This window comes from Maniola hyperantus, chromosome 19 (assembly GCF_902806685.2).
Source record: "Maniola hyperantus chromosome 19, iAphHyp1.2, whole genome shotgun sequence".
NCBI classification, from domain to species: Eukaryota; Metazoa; Arthropoda; class Insecta; order Lepidoptera; family Nymphalidae; genus Maniola; species Maniola hyperantus.
The window spans coordinates 2,493,595-2,512,948 of record NC_048554.1 but is presented as its reverse complement, the minus strand read 5'-3'; the positions used below and the strand labels follow the sequence as shown (position 1 = coordinate 2,512,948).

The window sequence follows — 19,354 nt, the reverse complement described above, 5'->3', positions numbered from 1 at the left end:
CCTCTGTTCTGTTTGGCAGCCTATTTAAATACAGACGAAAGTAACACGAACGTTACTTCAATCCGCATAAAAGATCTTCGTCACTTCTAATCCTAAGTCTTGCCTAGAAAAGTTTTACCTCAAAAAGTCTCCTAGTTGTAAGTGTGTTTCCGCCTATATAAGGTAGAAAGTAGGATGGAAGAACTCACCTGGGGAATTCTTAGGCGGCCGTCCCCGGGGTTTCTTGATCAAAGGCACTGGGTACTTTCGAGGTCTACCACGGGCTCTTCTGATCGGTTCGGAACTTTCATTATTCGTAGGTTCTTTGGCCACTAAGCTGGTTTCCAGAGGTAGCAATCTCAGTTTGGGCAAATCGGAAGGTACCAGGGTCGAATTCAGTATTACTGGTGCTTGGGGCACGAAATTCTCACTAAAACGTCGTGTATCTTCCTGTGGCGGTTCCTCGTTCCCACAAAGTATACCCGATTCGAACGGTTCCTGCTTCACTGTTTCCAGTTTCAGTTCCATAGATGTATCCAGGGATGTATTCGGCGTATCTGGATTTCCGATCCAGATTATTTTACATCGCCGAAATATATTTTTATTTAAGTTAAAACTAGCTTATGGTTGTAGTTTTAGCTATCGTAACTCGCGGGATTTTACCTAAAATCTAATTCAGCGGCCTACGTTACCTTCTTTAATATATAGATTGCACAACGAAAGTCAATTTTATAAGACACACCAACAAGTTTTTGTAGAACGACTTAGTCAAACTACCTGGGTCGATCCGTGAAAAGGGTTTTATCGGAGTGAACTAGAGCGGAGAAACTCTTGAATTGACGCGCTGTGTAGCACTGACGCTATGATTGAGCCATACCCTGTCATTATAATTTTAAAATCTTGTAATTCATAGATATAATAATCAATAGAGTAACATGCTTTGCCTGAAAACGTATGACCTGCGCAAACCGCCATGTAGCAACTTCAGTGAACTAAGTACTAGTTTTGCGATCACTGTAAATGAACCGGAGATTGTGTTTCAAATTGTGTGTGCATTTTCAAAAGCTTCTTCGAAGCTTCATCACCCTCGTTCACTCTGATACTATCTCAGTAGCTCTTTTATTTTATTCCATTACAAGTTAGCTCTTGACTGCAATCTCACCCGGTGGTAAGTGATCATGCAGTCTAAGATGAAAGCGGGCTAACTTGGAAGACATACTTCTTATCGGTTTCTACACGGCATACTACAGGACCGCGCGCTGTCCCCAATGCAAACGTTTTCGACTTTCGTGGTGCACTGTATTTAGATTAAAGTGTTTGGGCCCTGAGTTAACGGATCAGTCAGTCAGTTAAATTAGTATAATTAAAAATATAGAATTATTTCACTAGCTACGAGTATTATTATAGGCTTACCTAAGTCAGCTCCCAAAAAATGCTAAAACTCACCTAACGAAGTCTTAGGCGGTCGTCCTCTCCTTTTCTTGATTTTTGGTGTTAACGGGAGGGGGGTCTTTCTGGGTCGACCGCGACCCCTCCGCGGGGGGTCGACTAAGTCCCCCGGGTTGAGTTCGTTCCTGACGGGTTCCAGGGACGCATTCAGGACGACGGGGTGTCCAGCTCGTGGGGGCAGCATGACGTCACCGCTGGGAGTGAAGACAAGATGGCCGGACTCCCGGTGCGTTGTCCGCACCATGCCGGACATGACTTCCGAGTTGTTTTCTCGTTTGACTACTCCGTCGTTTTGCATGTCCACTGTTGGGTCCTCCTGGAAGATGGTTTTGTTTAATTTTAAACTTTAAAATACTAAAAGTATCCGATATACTTTGAAGTGTTTGCTGGAACTTAGAACCTTGTTGCTCCCTTCTCCGTACTTCCATAGAAAAGCGAGAAGTAGAAAAAGAAGTTTCTATGCTTTTATCTAAGGAAAATCCTTTCAATTGACATACATTCTATAAAGGATAAGGGCCTCGCAAATATTTAGCTCCCAGAGCCACGCAATGACTAGGGCCGCTGCTGTTGGCGAGATGTAATATTTCCATGCTATTAAATCTTAGGACTAGTCCTGCCCCCCAATTGTGTAAGAATAACGATTTCATCGTCAACAAATTCTGCTCTCTGATTGGCTGTGAAAAATGTAAACAGCGAATCAACCAATAAAGGGCAGAATTTTTTGACGATTACCATAACGATGAATACGTTTTTCTTACACAATCGGGGAGCTGATCGGTAGTGGAAACGCTTACCCTCTCGCAGATCTTGGTGTGTACTCTCAGTTTGTCGGAGCGCGCGAAGGAGCGCCCGCAGCCGCCGCACGTGAAGGGCCGCTCGCCGGTGTGCGTCAATCGATGCCGCGACAGGTGCGATGAACGGGCAAATCTGCGTATAATAAATGCATTTTAGATCGAAACCAGTAAATTGTACAAACGCAGACCAAGCTCCAAGATCAAGATCAAATTAGAGCCTCAATAGCTCAACGTTTGCAGGCTGAAATCCGAAAGGTCGCCGGTTCAAACCCCACCCGTTGCACTATTGTCGTACCTACGCCTAGCACAAGCTTCACGCTTAATTTGAGGGGCAAGGGGAATGTAAGTCAATATTCTATTTAAAAATGTTACAGTAGCCGTCAAGAAATATTGCACATCGATCGAATGAAATTTCAGCTTTGTAGAGCGTTGTCTCTGTCACTCATACCTATGTGATGTTTTGTCGGTCAGTTACAGTTCTTGCAATTCACGAAGGCGAGTGGCTCATGCTTGTGTTTAAATCGTATCGGTATAAGTAACGTACACTGAATGTGTGCGTTTGCGAGCGCTTGCTCGCGACTGATTGGTCCGACATTTTTAGACGGGGCTTTATCGCATTGCGATAATGTCGCCCCCGTATACAAATCAACTTAATATGTCTATGAAATTTTAAATACTAAAAACCGCAAATAGTAGTGTGTAGAGCATCCTCGCCTGCTCCGATAAGGGGCAAGCTAAGATGCTGTTGCACACCCCTACATCTAAATGTCGAGACAGAACACATCGACGCTGAGCTGCGTTCCGCTCACAGCACGCACACTTACGCAATGCCCGTGTATCCGACGTAACCACAAGTAAAGTCCACTCGCCTTCGTGACTTGCAAGGACTTTAGTACTAGTTACCTGACGTCACAAACGTCGCACACGTGTGGTCGTCCGTCCTGCGACTCGTTGGCCGCCGAGTCGGATATGGAGCCGCTAGAGTCTGTCTCCTCGTCGTCATCCATGGCGTTTTTGCCCTTCTCTGTAATGATAAACATAGCCCATTATTATCGACTAGCTGACTCGCACCACCTTCGCTTGGATGGAACTGCTGCAAAAACATTCTTAGTGAGGGTTATTAAGAAACCTACGAAGCGAAGCTCAAGTTTTACACAACACAATTTTTCATACACAATTTCAGTCCGTCCTATATAGTAACCATAGGCAAAAGGAGACAAACTATACTCCTCTGTGGGGAGGGAAAGAGACAACTACAGGCCACTAGCACCTCACCGTCGTAGTCGTCATGCTCGTTGTTGATGGGTTTCTGCAGCACGGCCAGCTGCACCACTTTGATGCCGCCCGGCTTCAGCTGCCCCTGTCGCTCCTTGTGCCATGCTAACGAGAGGAAAAGAGACAACTGCAGGCCACTAGCACCTCACCGTCTGAGTCGTCATGCTCGTTGTTGGTGGGTTTCTGTAGCACGGCCAGCTGCACCACTTTGATGCCGCCCTGCTTCAGCTGCCCCTCTCGCTCCTTGTGCCATGCTAACGAGAGAGAAAGAGACAACTGCAAGCCACTAGCACCTCACCGTCTGAGTCGTCATGCTCGTTGTTGGTGGGTTTCTGCAGCACAGCCAGCTGCACCACTTTGATGCCACCCGGCTTCAGTTGACCTTCTGATTCTTTATGGTCATGTGTGTTGCTTGCGTTGGTGGCACCTGGAACAACCAATTGAAGATAATTTGTATGAATAAGTTCTATTTTTCTATGACCCAGGCCACAGCTGATAAGGCTGAAAATCAGCACTATGCATTGTTTGCGTAATCGCGCAGACGCGGCGCTTACGGTGAGCTGTCTGCATAGTGCTTTATCTGTGTCAATAATTGTTTATGACACAGTGGAGACAGAAGAGTAATTTTTCTCACTTCCTATTTACAAGAATTGGGTATTTGACTCAATCAAATTCAAAAGTAGGAAAATACCCAATTAATGGAAGATGGCCGCGAGTTCTTTTTGGACATGCGCAATCCGCTTTTGTCTCATCTGTAAGCGAACTATGTTAGAGTCTACTAGAATGTAATAGCTCGGAGCGAACAATGTTGCAATATCCCTGAAGGAAAATCAGTAACAAGAAAATCCATAGGAGAACCAAGATTATCAAAATTCTAGAGAATTACTCAGAACTATATTATAAAAAACCTATATCCGCTGGGGCAGACTGTTCTGGAGTAAATACGTATCGGTAAGCACAGCGTGGGATGACCTTCGTAACGAAAATGTCGGGAAGGTGCGCTCTTCCGATGTCCAACATTGGACGCATTCTATTTTGTGGACTTATTATAGTTATTATAACTTCTCATAGTAGGAGGAAAAAGCAATCAGCCGTGTTTTTAATAGGCAAAGTCACAAAGATTTAGAAAAGGACCCTTTATTTCACACAGGGTCTGATAATATCTTATTAAGGGTAAAGCGATACCGCCAAACGATTGTTTTTCGGTCCAGTCTTCTAGCTACTTGTCAAATCAATATTAATTTAAAGAGAACACAGTCTCATTTGATCATCATCAATTTACATTAACCTAACCAGCTGGCAATTGTGAGCAATTGTTTTAGAAAGTGCTTATCAAATGAGTCACAATGGTTATACATCACATCACTATGATGCTGTTCGCACATGAAGGTTAGGTTGGCCAATCAACATTGAGCTATGCTGCGCTGTGCTGTGCTCAGCTAAGCTTTCTGGTGCTATTTTTTCTACAAACCACATTGAGCTGCGCAGTGTGCTGTGCGACTGCGACATTTTTTTTTAAATTCAGATACAACGCACAACAGACGGAAACGTTTAAGTGCGGAAACCAGCCCAGAGTGAAGTGAAGAAGACAACTTCGGAACGTATTTTCACGGACTCGGATCGGATGAGTGCGTTACCGCCTTTACTGGTCCAATTTCCAAAAATCCTTTCTTAGTGGGTGCCTACGTTATAAAAGTAACCTACTGTCAAAATTTTATGATGCTAGGCTGTGCGTTAACAGATCAGTCTGCCAGTCAGGACAAGTCTTTTTATATAGCTATCTATATTTTATTTATTTATTCAGATACAAGTTAGCCCTTGACTGCAATCTCACCTGGTGGTAAGTGATGATGCAGTCTAAGATGATAGCGGGCTAACCTGGAAGGGGCATGGCAGTTTTTATTAAACCCATACCCCTTTGGTTTCTACACGGCATCGTACCGGAACGCTAAATCGCTTGGCGGCACGGCTTTGCCGGTAGGGTGGTAACTAGCCACGGCCAAAGCCTCCCACCAGACCAGACCAGAAATTTCGAAATTATAAAATTCCAAACCCCTGCCAGGAATCGAACCCGGGACCTCCCACTATTAAGACCACAGCGCTCACCACTGCGCCAGGGAAGTCGTCAAGATTATATAGATTATTTCTTACCCTTCGTGCGCCAAATATCAGCTGTACTAATACTAATATTATAAATACAAGAGATTGTGTTCACGCCTATTTCAACGTTTAGCGAACACGAAAATACGCAATTTTTATATTTATCCCGGAAAAATCAATGGCTTCCTAAGAGATTTAAAAAAAAAGCTAAATGCAAGCGGATGAATTGTTGGAAAAATCTAATGATAAATATTAAAATAAACACTACAAAGTAGGTAAATTAAAAATAATATGACGACATTCAGCCATTTATATTGCAAGTATCAACTTACAGGCGGAGACTCGGCTATTAAATTGTGAGCCGTGAAAGGAAATTACACTAAATTATTGTCTTGAGACCGTTCCATTGTTGTTTCGTACTCGCTAACTAAACTACGTCATCTATAATGCCAACCCACTGTAATCCCGATTATTTTCTTTTTACTATCCAACTATGGAAATCCAGGATTTGGCAGTTATATATATTGTTTTTTCATTGGTTCAAGTATATGTAATTGATAAATTACTGATTTTTACCCGACAACGGCAAAGCTAAAAGGAAGGGTTATAATTTTAGCAGTTTATGTATGTATGTATGAAATATGAATGATTGTATTTAGGTATTTTTTACTAAACGTCATAAATAATGCCAACCACTGTAATACCAATTCTTTTATTTTTATTATTTTTATCCGACAACGGAAATGCAGGGTTTGGCAGTTATATGTAAAGTATTGTTATTTCATCAGTTCCAACATAGTTGATTTATTACTAATTTTTATCCGTCTAAGGTAGAACTATAAGGACGGGTTATGATTTTAGCAGTTTATGTATGTATGTATGAATGATTGTATTTAGGTATTTTTTCCTACAAGGATCCGAAGAAATATCCTAGTAAAGCAAAAACCGTTAAAACAAAAATGGGTAATGACGCTGTTTTATAAATAACTCAATTGAAAAGATTAAAGAACTTAAAATGGCTTCCATAATGACTGAATCCATAAAAGTAATGCTTCCAAATGGGAGGTATTTTTATTTCTTAAGAAAAAACCTTTTTATGACTGAAGTTCTGGGTGCCAGTAATCTTTAACTTAATATATAAAAGGAAAAGATGACTGACTGACTGACTGCTCGATCAATGCACAGCTCAAACTACTGGACGGATCGGGCTGAAATTTGGCATGCAGATAGGGTATTATGACGAAGAGATGCGTTAAGAAAAGATTTTTGAAAATTCTATCCCTAACGGCGGTTACGCATTCATCCGATCCAAGTCCAGCTTATGACATAATATGTCGTAGATAATCGCTGGTATTCTCACGGATGACGGAAGTGTAGTGAAAAAGGGGTAAAAAAGTTATTTGAAATTCGTGTAGTTCAAGCGGACGAAGTCGCATGCATAAACTAGTGTCTTATAAGTACAGTATTTTTATTAGCCTCTTAAAAGCCTAATTCCTTTATTAATTTGAAAAATAGTAATATTCTATGCATAATATGTATTCTCTTTACCATAACTGTAAACTGTAATTAAATTATTATTATTATGACGTGGTTCCATTGTTTGGTTACTAACCCCAAATAGGTCACAAGTCAACTCACAAGTCTTATTTATTGTAAGGTTACATTATTATTTATTGTAATATTTAATAAGTATTAATCATTTTTCATTTATGAGAAGTGGTTTTTTGTTCATTTATTAACAATTTGCGTCAAATATAGTATAAAAAGATATAATTATTGTATAGCATTATGTATACCAGTTTTCGAAACGTTCATACATATTTATGAGCATGAGTCGTTTAAAGTTGGCCTTTTAATAAACACTTTACTTTTTGGGATTGGGGGTTATTTTTAATAATTTTTAATATGGGTCCTTAAATTAAAAATTCTTGGCACAGACTAAGGTAAAATTATGGACGGAGCGTTTGGTAAATCAGCATATAAATAAAGCTACTACGGACGTCCTGAAGCAGTTATATCATGCACGAAGAGTGAACAAGTTCAAGGTAGGAGTGCCGCAATGTCGAACATTTTGCTGTAATGCTCAATACGTCGAACGTATAATAATGCGTGATGTGTTGACCCACCTTGGTATGTCTACATGAGTACATGCTTGATGTTAAAGGCGCACACAGACTGAGTGGAGTCATGAAAATATAGAATTGTTTGCGATCGTTATAAATTCAAAACGAAAAAGACGGTTTTTTAGCTTTTATCTCGATAATTTTGAGGTTATAGTCGATAATGTCCAAGAAGAAAGTTTTAGATTTTTTTATTATCTACAACTTTTACATTAATTTTTTTTCGATAGGATGCATAGTTTAAACATAAATCGCAGAAAACGTATGCCTGCCCTTAACACGCCCCCCACCCCTCCTTCCGGGACTTTTACTCAGTCGGGTCATTTTTTCTTGATTTATCCTTAGTTGTACGCACAATGTGGATTCGACCAATCAGATTATAGAAAATTAACGTGATAGTTATCTGATTGGTGGAACCTACACTGTGCGCTCAAACGCACTGAGAGAGCTCATAGGAATGATTGCGAATACAGGTGTAAGTGGGCATATCTCTCCCGCGTGCAAGAAAGCGTTGTCGCACTGATTGTGTGCTTGGGCGACGGGTGGTAAGTAAGATCGCCTTATTTTTTCGTGACGATTTCTTTTTTTTGTCAGTTTTATTTTCATGAATATCTTAAATTAAAAAAATGACGAAAATACCTTTTAATAACCCATGCCTAATTCGATGTATTAAAATTCTTAAAGGTATTTATGTATTGACCTAAAAATGACCCTGTTGTAACTTGTAAGCCGATACCTGCATTTAAAATATATTATTTATCGACAATAAAGAGACCTTAATAAGAATAATTTATTTGTGTATGGTACCTACTTCATAAAGGTGGAGGAATATAAATATGAATTGTATGATAATAAGAACTAAGAATAAATAATTCGTTTAATCAAAAACAAGTATTTTTAATGAATTTCCATATAAATGGGTTTAGTACATTTTATTATTATGTACAAAATGGAAACCTAACCTAATTCAAGATGATTATAAGGTCTTATTTAAATAAATGTTTTTTTCAGTTTCAAGTCTCATGTCAAGACTCAATTGAGCTTATGATTTGAACAAAAAATTATAGTTTTAAAATCTTAATAATAAATATTATTTAAGCAACAGCTTAGGCTTTAGTACCATGCCAAAAAACATTCCTCTTACAAAACATAATTAATCAATATGATAAATTATTTTTATCTACAAATTATTATCTTTAATTAAAACCAGTATTATGTGAAGGTTCAATTTAATGTGTGAGAAATAATATCATAACTAAAAATTATTACAAAATAGCATTAATGAAACAAAATATGTAGGTATATTAATATAAAAACTATTTTTGCATGGAATTTTCCGTTGTTGTTGACTTATTGAAAGTAACCTACTTAGGTGAACAAACTTTAATGAATTCTTTAATAGTCTAGCGACCGGGTGTCTAACGGAAGTATAAATAATAAAATATTTAAAATTATTACACATTTATATTTAAGTACCTATTTTTAAAAAATTAACTTACTATTATTTTATTATTCTTATCAAAAAAATTGTGCAGTACAGTGGTTATCAAACTGTGTATCGCGATACTCTGGAATGACGCGGTTCCAAAGTTAACGCGAATGATTTATTTATCGACTAAGGGCAACTCAGGGTGGTATATAACTAATAGTAAACAAAACAGCTGTGGTAGCCTAGTGGTTGAAGCTGTGGTAGCCTAGTGGTTAGGACGTCCGCCTTCCAATCGGAGGTCGGGGGTTCGATCCCGGGCACGCACCTCTAACTTTTCGGAGTTATGTGCGTTTTTAAGTAATTAAAATATCACTTGCTTTAAGGAAAACATCGTGAGGAAACTGACATGCCTGAGAGTTCTCCATAATGTTCTCAAAGGTGTGTGAAGTCTGCCAATCCGCACTTGGCCAGCGTGGTAGACTATGGCCAAAACCTAGGGCCCAAACCCTTCTCACTCTGAGAGGAAACCTGTGCTCTGTAGTGAGCCGGTGATGGGTAGATCATGATGAAACAAAACAGGGTGATTGTACGAATTTCATTTTACAGAAGGGGCAAAAAAACTGAAAAAATGCTGTTGAAACTTTGCTGTAATGATGCCGTTATGATCGAAATCATGAACTTTGGACTCAATTTTAGCACAGCTTTAGACTGTTTAGTTTAGAAATGATTTTAGAGTTGTATTCAGTGAGCGAGCATACGAGTTTGAACTCAAATTTAAAACAGTTTTAGGCCGTTTTACTTGGAAATAAGTTCAGATTTGTACTCAGTGAGCCAAAAGCGTCCTTATAAAAAAAAGTATTTTAATCAAAAGTGTAATTTCACCGTTTTTGATCGCCAGTTCTTGAATTAAACTGACAACTGGATAAACAAACAAACAAAACTACCACTGGCATTTGGGTGCTATAGGAGGCAGTTTTTTGTTGAAAATAATACGTATGTTTCTTTCTTTTGGCTTATCTATCATCTTAGGCCGTTTGCATGTCGCTTTTTTTAAAGTCAATTATGCCTATTTAAGCGCAAAGCTTGTCCTAGAAGTAGCAACGCCAAAATCCATGTATGAGAGTCGAGGTCACCCCTGAAAATGGCATCCTAATAAGGCGTATAAAAATCAACTTACCCGGTGAAGTGACTTTGTTGGGGCCTTCCTCAGTCTTAAGGTTGTCGTCTTGGAAGCGTACGGTCATGGTCTTCTTCTTTGTGCGCAGTTTCTCGTCGTCCGGTGACATGATGGACACGCGTTTCTTCGGCCTGTCGTCTTCGGCTGTTTGCATGTCGCGCTTCACAGCTGTTGCTATTACTTCTGTGGCAGTAGCGGCCGACGCGGCTGTAAGGAAATATCTGATATTAGTTATCCGAGATGCAGCATTAAAATCAGGAGCCACAGCTGAAATGGCTGAAACCAGCAATCATTATTACAATAACAATAAGAGAGCCTCAATAGCTCAACCGGTAAAGGAGTGTACTGAAAACCGAAAGGTCGACGGTTCAAACCCTGCCCGTTGCACTATTGTCGTACCTACTCCTAGCACAACCCTGACGCTTAGTTGGAGAGGAAAGGGGAATATTAGTCATTTAAAATGGCTTATATTCTTTTTAAAAATAAAAAATAAAATTGTTGTATTTAGTTAAATTTATGGTATGCTTGTTGCAACAATGCATTTTAGCCAATAGTGAGCGAGTGTCAGCCAATCAGAGGTGATGGAGCCCCTGGGGGCCTACCGCAGTAGTTTGAAAGCTACATTGTGACCCATTGATTGGTCGACACTCCACCACTATTGCATTGCACTAAGAATACCATAAATTCAGCTAATCATAACAATTGAGATTGTAGCAATGATTGATGCAGCTATTCCGCAATCGACCGATTAAGGAGCGCAAGTACGTCTCTCTTATCGAGAGTTACATATTTGTTCCGTTCGCCACGGATACCCTGGGCCTATGAAGCTTTATTGCAGAAGTATTCACGAAATATTTGTCCACGCTTAATTGCCTTTTCTGCTGAAAGGACTGGCTCATTTTGTGCGCAAAGAATCATTGCAGTAATGCAGCCAGTATTCTTGGCACCATAAGAAACAGAAAGGACTTTTACAGTAATTAGTATTAAATTAAATTTAAAGGATAGCTATAACATATTTTGTACAAACTCAAAAATGTCATTCTTAATATCATATTTTAAACCAAAAATAAAGCTAGGTAGGTAGGTTTTGAATTAATGAATTATTTATTAACCAATAAAAAGTGATATATTTGTAGCTTTACAAAATCTAGCAGTTTTAGCTTGATTGAGATAGCTGCATGTAGTGAAAAGTTTTATTATTTAACACATTTCTAAAACAGTACTATAAAATTAACGCAGACGTTACATTTGTCGTGTCAATTTATTTTAATTGTAAAAATACCTATTTGTTATTTATAACCCCCAATTATTCGAATAACTTCTTAATTAGCCGCGACATTGAAAGATACAAGCCCGCATGCATTACGTCACGGCAATGTATTATTTGTAAATTGTAGGCCAAGAAATACAAACATTATTAAATAAACGAAAAAAATAAAGATAAATATTGCTAAATAAATATAGAGAATTAATCAACGTTATGATAAATTGTAACACAAGGTCAAAAACACATTATGTATGTTCATATAAATATTATTTGACTGCATAATATATTTTCACGTGACCCAATGATTACAATCGCCAATTATTTTTATTTAAGTAATACTGTTAACCTTTAGTAGAATGTTTGTTATTTTTTGAGAACACCTAGAGTCCTAAACCGAAGTGAAAAATTATTATCTAAATAAACGAGCGCAGCGAGCGCTATTATTTTATAAACCCTGGAAAAGATCCTGATTTATATTTATAACTGTACCACAACCCTTCTTTCTGTATGCTAGCGATGACGACCCGGTCTCCGGTTCTTACTTATGTAACTCCCTCCTCCTCCTCCTTCTCTTCTCCTTCTCATCTCCTTGGCAGCTGCTGCAAATGTTATGGCGTAGTCTGTCTGACTACTGGATTTCTCTTCACAACGTACACTTTGGACTAAGTAGAAGTGTTGGCAACTTTACCACAACCAACCTTCGTGCTCGGTCTGTATGCTGGCAACGACGCGGTCCCCGGTCCTTGCAGCGTGTCTGGCTTCCTCCATCTCCCTGGCAGCCGCCGCTAGGATGTTGTTCACAGCGGTCTGTGTACCGGGCATGTCTTCGCGACGTCGCCGACGGATCTCTTCAGCTCGCATCATTGATTGTTGGTACATGTGTATCTGGAAAAACGGTTAGAATTACTTACTGTAAGGAATAGTATAATGAGGATTGTTTTACCGAATTTTTTTAAACTAGTAATCACAAAAAAGATTTTTATTTTTTGAAAAAAACTGTTACGAGACAATTACATAATTGCCTCATCTAGTGACAGAATGAAGTGACATCCTCTTTGCGTAAAGAATCAGCATGGCTGTTCAGCACAGAAATGCAGTCAGTAGTCTTGGCACTATTCCACGCGGGCATGATTTGCACAGTTATTAGATTTAAATATACTACTATAAGTTTTTTGTAATATTTTCAATCAAAAGTATAAAAACACACAAAGATATGTATGAAGCCGTCAACTTTATTTTTGTCAAGTACCTAATGACCAAAAAACCCGAATACTCAATCATTTTTTATTTTATTTTTAACCTTACAAAAACAATACAGAATATGGTCGTTAGTGAATTAACGAGTTCTTCAGCGTTTTGGACACATATTTTCGTATAAATTAAGTTAATTTATATATTTTATTATTTGCACATCGACCTGTCCAGTTGCTTATTGGGTGAGTTCATAAGGGCCACAACGTCTTTATTAAGTTTTATATAAAGTATTTAGGTAATTTTAATTTGAGTTAGTTGTATAAAGTTAAAAGTACCTAATAATAAGTATAAATAATTTTAGTTAACTTAGCTATCGCATTAGGTTAGCCTGTAATGATATAGTTTTAGGTTGTCTAATAAAAAAAAAAATATCTATCGCTATCAAGACGAAAATATCGATTACATTTGTAAAATTATTATTTCGACCTTCATATTAGACTGGATTAGGTTAGGTTAGGTTTTTTATTACCGTCATTGAATTACATATTAATTAAATTACCGCATCGTAATTCGTAGTTACTATGCAAGAATTACTTTAGGCCAAACAGATTTCATTAACATTTAAGTGACTATAAAAAAATTTATATCAAAACAATGCGCCTACAATATTCATTAAATACAAATCACAATGCGTTGAAACGCTGTGAGTACAGTAACTGCAAAAAATATACAACATTATCATTAGAAATTACTTTATTTTTAATTGTACGTTATTATAGGCCTCATTGTTTCGTACACTGTATTAGCGCTATTTAAGCGTTGCAATATTATAACAATGCGAATCGATTATAACTGAGGAAAACATTTTTTAATTTATAATTCCAATATATTTTTCTATTTACTCCACCGATAGTGACTTACTAAATTTTTTGCACTAGAAAATAATTATGAATTTTTAATTATTAGACGAGAATGGTGCTTTATTTAAAAATATTGTTATTTAGTTAATTGTAATCTACACTTGAAGGAACATGACAAACAATCTAAATATTAAACAAAATTTAAAACTTCCAAAACCACTTTATAGTGTATGTAGTCATTGCTTGGTACAATATCAGTTCACCAGCAAAACTTTCCAAATCCACACGACTTAGCAGTTCAGTACCTTGCAGCATCAGGATTGAAGAATTTGGACTTGAAATTCAATAACAAAGTCTATGCTCGGCATTTACAACCCTGGCCTGCAGCATCAGGATTAAAAAAATGGATCCAGAATTTTTTATGGGACCACCACGGAAACTTGTGCTGTTGATTAAAACAAAAAAAAACAAATCAGTTCAGAATTCAGAAACCTCGAAAATATCGGTATTTGGAAATCGGTTAATTATTTCAACGCCAAAAAGTTATATTAAAATAATAATAAAATATGTAGTTCTTGGGATTTCGCCGTACAATGTAGATAATTACGATTTTTCCGGAAAGTTGACTCCAAATGGTTTGAATAGTTGGAAATATTCGATAGTTGAAGTACATAATTTTTTAACTACGTATCTGTTTATACGTACAAGCTGACACGCCACATTTTCGCATTCGTTTCATATAAATACTTATCTATACTATATTACAATATACTATATTTTACTATATAATATTATAAATGCGAAAGTGTGTCTGTCTGTCTGTCTGTCTGCTAGCCTTTCACGGCCCATCCGTTCAATCGATTTCCACGAAATTTGGTACAGAGATAGCTTGCATCCCGGGGAAGGACATTTAGCTACTTTTTATCCCGGAAAATCAAAGAGTTGTATTTAAATAATAACCTCTAAGACACCACTATTTATTGGTAAAAACTTGACGCTTATACAAACACAGACGTGGCGGCCTGACTTTAAGACATTGATGTCAGAGGAATCTATGCAATGAAGCTAAAAATATGAGAACATATGCATTTTATAAGATATGTAAAGAACAAAATAGCGTACCTTAAAATAAATAATGTATTTACTGTAGTATTAATAGTTATAAAATGAAACGTTCCATTAAAAATATGCGTATCAATTAAAAACTGAAGAATACTATTTTACACACGTATTTAATATAAAAAACTAATGTGTGTACATACGATTGTATGATATTATTATTTAGATTAATTCAGAAAGAAGTGTACTTTTATAATAAATACAAACAATGGTACGATGGTTATGAGAATCAAGTTTTTGTATCATTTTGTACACTGTAGCATTAATTATGAGACTAGTGGTGGACATTTTTAACTTGTATGAAACATTAAAATTAATAGTCATTCAACAGGTATTTTCTTTTTTGTAGTCATTATTTTTTTATAAATTGTTTTGCAATTAGGTCGCCCTAAGACATTCAAACATGGCATGGTGAATAGGCTCCTACGTGTGCATCCATTCGACGAATACCTATGTCATGCATATTATACAATACTAAATAACAACTATACAGTACAAAATGCTTTAGTCAACAAACAATACAAATGTATATAAAAGTACTGCACGTTTATTTTATTTCTTGTAATTCTTTATGAATAAAATAATTCCTATCTATTACCGACACTTCCGGGGGACCGCTACTCGCAGTTTGAGAAGCGATGGATTATCTAAGGATCAACTACTAACTATTTATTATTACTTAAATTGTTTAACGTTAAGTTTAAAAATTTCAAGGTTTACACGAACATTTTATTTAAAAAAAATTCACTAACTAATAATAAAATAGGTTTCGCAAGTAAAAATAAAGTTAATTTAATTTAATTGAAAAGCTCATCTCTACTAATTAATGGAGATGACAGAACAAAAAATGTTCATTTTATATTCTTTGTAGAACCGTTACAACTACTAACGTTATAAAATGTAAAACAATTGTTGAACCGTTGCTTGATGTCTATAACTAATCAATTAAAAATATAGAGAATGTTTTTTACTACACTTTTACTCGTCTATCTATTATGTATCATGCAATAAATTGTATAAATATTTTGTTCACATAGTACGACGTTGCTTTTATATTATTTCAATATACCTACCTACTACGATCTCACGATATGGGAATAAATAATAATTATTGTACTTACTTATAATGAAGTCTTTTAAGGCGCAACACACACCTACGGAGTTGAGTGGATTCCAAAGTAAATAAAACCTGAGTTGGATTTGTTATCATAATGTTAAAGTGATTAAGCTGCGTTTGTTGTTATCAAAAAAGACGTTGCAATTTCGCTCCGTAGATATGCGTTGCGCTTAACGCGCTAAACTGCACAAATTGATTCAATTCAATGCGAAAATAATGATCGTTTCTACTGGATGACACTCACTGATCGCAAATAATTTCAATCAAATCATAACTTTAGTGCTAAGGGGGATGAAAGAAATATGGTATTGGTATACTAGTACTAGTGACCGCCCGACCCTTTAACACTCTTTATATTATTTTTACGAAAAATGCAGCCTTATTCGTTCTACATTATAAAGATAACCTCCGTGCATTACAGCTTTCTAGGTCCAAAGATATGTGCTGGGCGGCTGGGCGTTGACGAATCAATCAGAGAGCAGTCAGGACTTTTCTTTCTCACTACATTTTCTTTCACGTGAAAAGTCGAAATCTAAACCTAGGCTTGTTTTGCGATAAGTCACATACCGCAAAACCAACTCAACTCACTTATTTAGAACTTACCACTTTTACTCTCTTTTTCTCTTTACTGTTAATGTTATTGGTACAAAAAAAACTTATTTTATTCATATCCTGCAATAAATAGTTTACTTTTTATAAATATATCGCTTACATGTAATTAATTAATTTAATTATCACCTTAACTCATGTGTGTATTCTAGCGATTCAATTACGGAAGTGAAATCTGTATTTTATAGTAAAATACCACGCGGAAATAATTTATGTACTTAACTAATAATTATTAGCAGATTATTATAATTATTCAAGTTAGAAATATACGTGTAAAATGGATTTGTAATTACCTGTTATATGCGTACCCCTTGTACTTGTATTCTTACATTGTAAATGTACATATAAAAGGAAAAGCTGACTGACTGATCTATCAACGCCCAGCTCAAACTACCGGACGGATCGGGCTGACATTTCGAATGCTGATAGCTGTTATGACGTAGAGATCCGCTAAGAAAGGATTTTTGAAAATTCAACCCCTAAGGGGGTAAAATAGGGGTTTGAAGTTTGTATAGTCCACGCGGACGAAGTCGCGAGCATAAGCTAGTAGTATAGGTTCATATAAGAAAATATATTCGAGCACTATTGTTCTGATAAAATACCAACAAATTACCGCCTAACAGTCGATTCAAATTTTTTTAATTTTTCTCTCCGTAAGAACCATCCCCGTACTTCAAGAAATATTATAAAAAAAGAATTAGCGAAATCGGCTCAGCTGTTTTCGAGATTTGCGATCAGCAACACATTTAGCGATTAATTTTTATATATAGAAGATTAATTATATTTTCACCTCATAGGTGACTGACTTAAGTCAGACTCAAACTAACTGTTAGGACTACATACTAATAAGAAAAAAAAAACTATTATTTGAAAACAAGTTCAAACAAGAAATAAAATGCGACGTGTGTGGTCCCAAAATGGTCTCTAGTCTCCAGTAGGCCCTTACTTGCTTTGTAGACTCTAATGCTTGTTCGTTTTTTCAGGGTTCCGTATCTTCAGAAAAAAAAGGAACCCTTATAGGATTTTTTTTTTTTTTTTTTAAGTAATATTAGCCATGTTAAATGACTAATATTCCCCTTTCCTCTCCAATTAAGCGTCAGGCTTGTGCTAGGAGTAGGTACGACAATAGTGCAACGGGTGGGGTTTGAACCGTCGACCTTTCGGTTTTCAGTCCACTCCTATACCGGTTGAGCTATTGAGGCTCTTTTAAATTTTATTACTACTTTTTATTACTTCGTTGTCTGTCTGTCAAGACCCGACAAGGGAATCAAAACCTGGAGGGTACTTCCCGTTCACGTAGAATCATGAAATTTGGCAGGTAGCAATGTCTTATAGCACAAAGGAAAATCTGAAAACCGTGAATCTGTAGTTACATGACAAAAAATAAAGTGTAATTTCTTGTACGATGGTACGGAACCCTTCGTATGCGATTCCGATTCGCACTTGGTGCGACACCGGTTTTTGTTGTGGTAGGATGACAGTTGACGTAAAATCCATTGATTGAACGTCTCAGTCACCCTACGGAAATCAGAACCCTGCCCCACGAGCCGTCTCAGTCAAGCGGTACACCTAGATACGTAATTTTTCTCTTTCACAATTACCATAAATGATACATTAGATCTATTTTTGATACGCGGCAGACGGCAGAAAATCACGAAATCTTTGTTATGCATGACGTAACTTCCGTTAACGGTATTTTACTGGCCATTGTATACGTGTATAACAACTTATACACCGTAGGAATATTACTATTACACAATGTTACAGAAATCTTTTTTAAATTACCTACAAGGTACATATTCATGTAACTCTTGGTAATTTGTACTTCAAATAATTATCTTGATTGCATTACTTTCCTACTCTACTTTTAACAAAGCGATTTTCGTTTAATTTCATATGTGCTTACATACAATCTCTGACAGGCAGGCTATGCATGCATGAGTATAGGTTGTGTACAAACTTACAAAGGCCTCCTTAACAGACTACAACAAACCCGAGAACAGGTGCAGTTAAAGAAGCTGACTGAAACTCCCCTGTGATCTACAGAGCGTACTTTGACTTTGCTCAGACTCAAGACACGGTTTTAAACGAGATACCCTGACAAACCTGTCTCGGTTTAAATGCTTAAACTGAGCAAAGTCATAGTACACCCTATACTCTATAGATTTCAGCCTAAAACAGTTGGATGACGTCGAACAACAATTAAAAGTGGAGGGCGAATTACCCAAAACAGGTCTGGCTTAGTCCATATCACACAGCAAAATCTCATATTTATTTGTAGCCCTGCCCAGACCAAAAAGATCATTTGGAGACAAAATGCCTTAACTGATCTGGGAACCTAAACCACTCTACTAACTCGTAAGCAAAAGACAATGTGGCTACTTCCGTTGTCCACAATCTCTAAACTAAACTAAAATGACGTCTAAATCTATTGCTATCGCTTTCATAATGTTGCTTGCGGAAAAGGATAGCACTAGATTTAGACCTGTTAATTTAGTTTAGTTTAGAGATTGTGTACTAGGGAATCGGCCCCAATATTTCGCTGTAGAGGATTCGACCCAACGCGACGGGATCATTTAGGTCCAAAATGTCCAAAACTAGTCTGGCTTAGAATCTAGACCACACGACTAAGTCAACAACAAAGCCCATACTTTGATGTAGAGCTCGGCGCTCAAAGGGACCACTTGGAGGCAATTGCTCAAAATGGATTGATTCAGAGCCTCGATCAAGTTAAGAAAAAATTGGACGTAGAACTCTCGATTCAACTGGACCATTTGTGGGCAAAATGTCTAAAACTAATTTAGGCCAAAGTCCAGACCACGCGACCAAGTCAATAGAAAAAACATAGTTGGTGGTAGAACCCTC

General features: G+C 37.1%; 2 protein-coding genes across 8 annotated transcripts in view; one reads left to right on the top strand and one right to left on the bottom strand.

Annotated features, from left to right (window-relative positions):
* The window catches only part of LOC117991244 (H/ACA ribonucleoprotein complex non-core subunit NAF1), a 135,840-nt gene that overhangs the window by 25,712 nt on the left and 90,774 nt on the right, over positions 1-19,354 (top strand). The window lies entirely within an intron of this gene.
* LOC117991220 (zinc finger and BTB domain-containing protein 44-like) overlaps positions 1-19,354 on the bottom strand; it is a 44,208-nt gene that overhangs the window by 9,008 nt on the left and 15,846 nt on the right. For 4 of the 6 annotated variants that reach the window (XM_034978771.2, XM_034978773.2, XM_034978772.2 and 1 more), the window contains exons 4-10: positions 12,289-12,475; positions 10,324-10,530; positions 3,796-3,924; positions 3,126-3,246; positions 2,223-2,355; positions 1,426-1,744; positions 189-536 (exon numbers count right to left, since the gene is read on the bottom strand). In XM_034978771.2, coding sequence (XP_034834662.1) covers positions 189-536; positions 1,426-1,744; positions 2,223-2,355; positions 3,126-3,246; positions 3,796-3,924; positions 10,324-10,530; positions 12,289-12,475 — 1,444 coding nt within the window. The remainder of the gene's footprint in view (positions 1-188; positions 537-1,425; positions 1,745-2,222; positions 2,356-3,125; positions 3,247-3,795; positions 3,925-10,323; positions 10,531-12,288; positions 12,476-19,354) is intronic. The other 2 variants (XM_034978776.2, XM_069504887.1) reach the window with 1 other exon arrangement.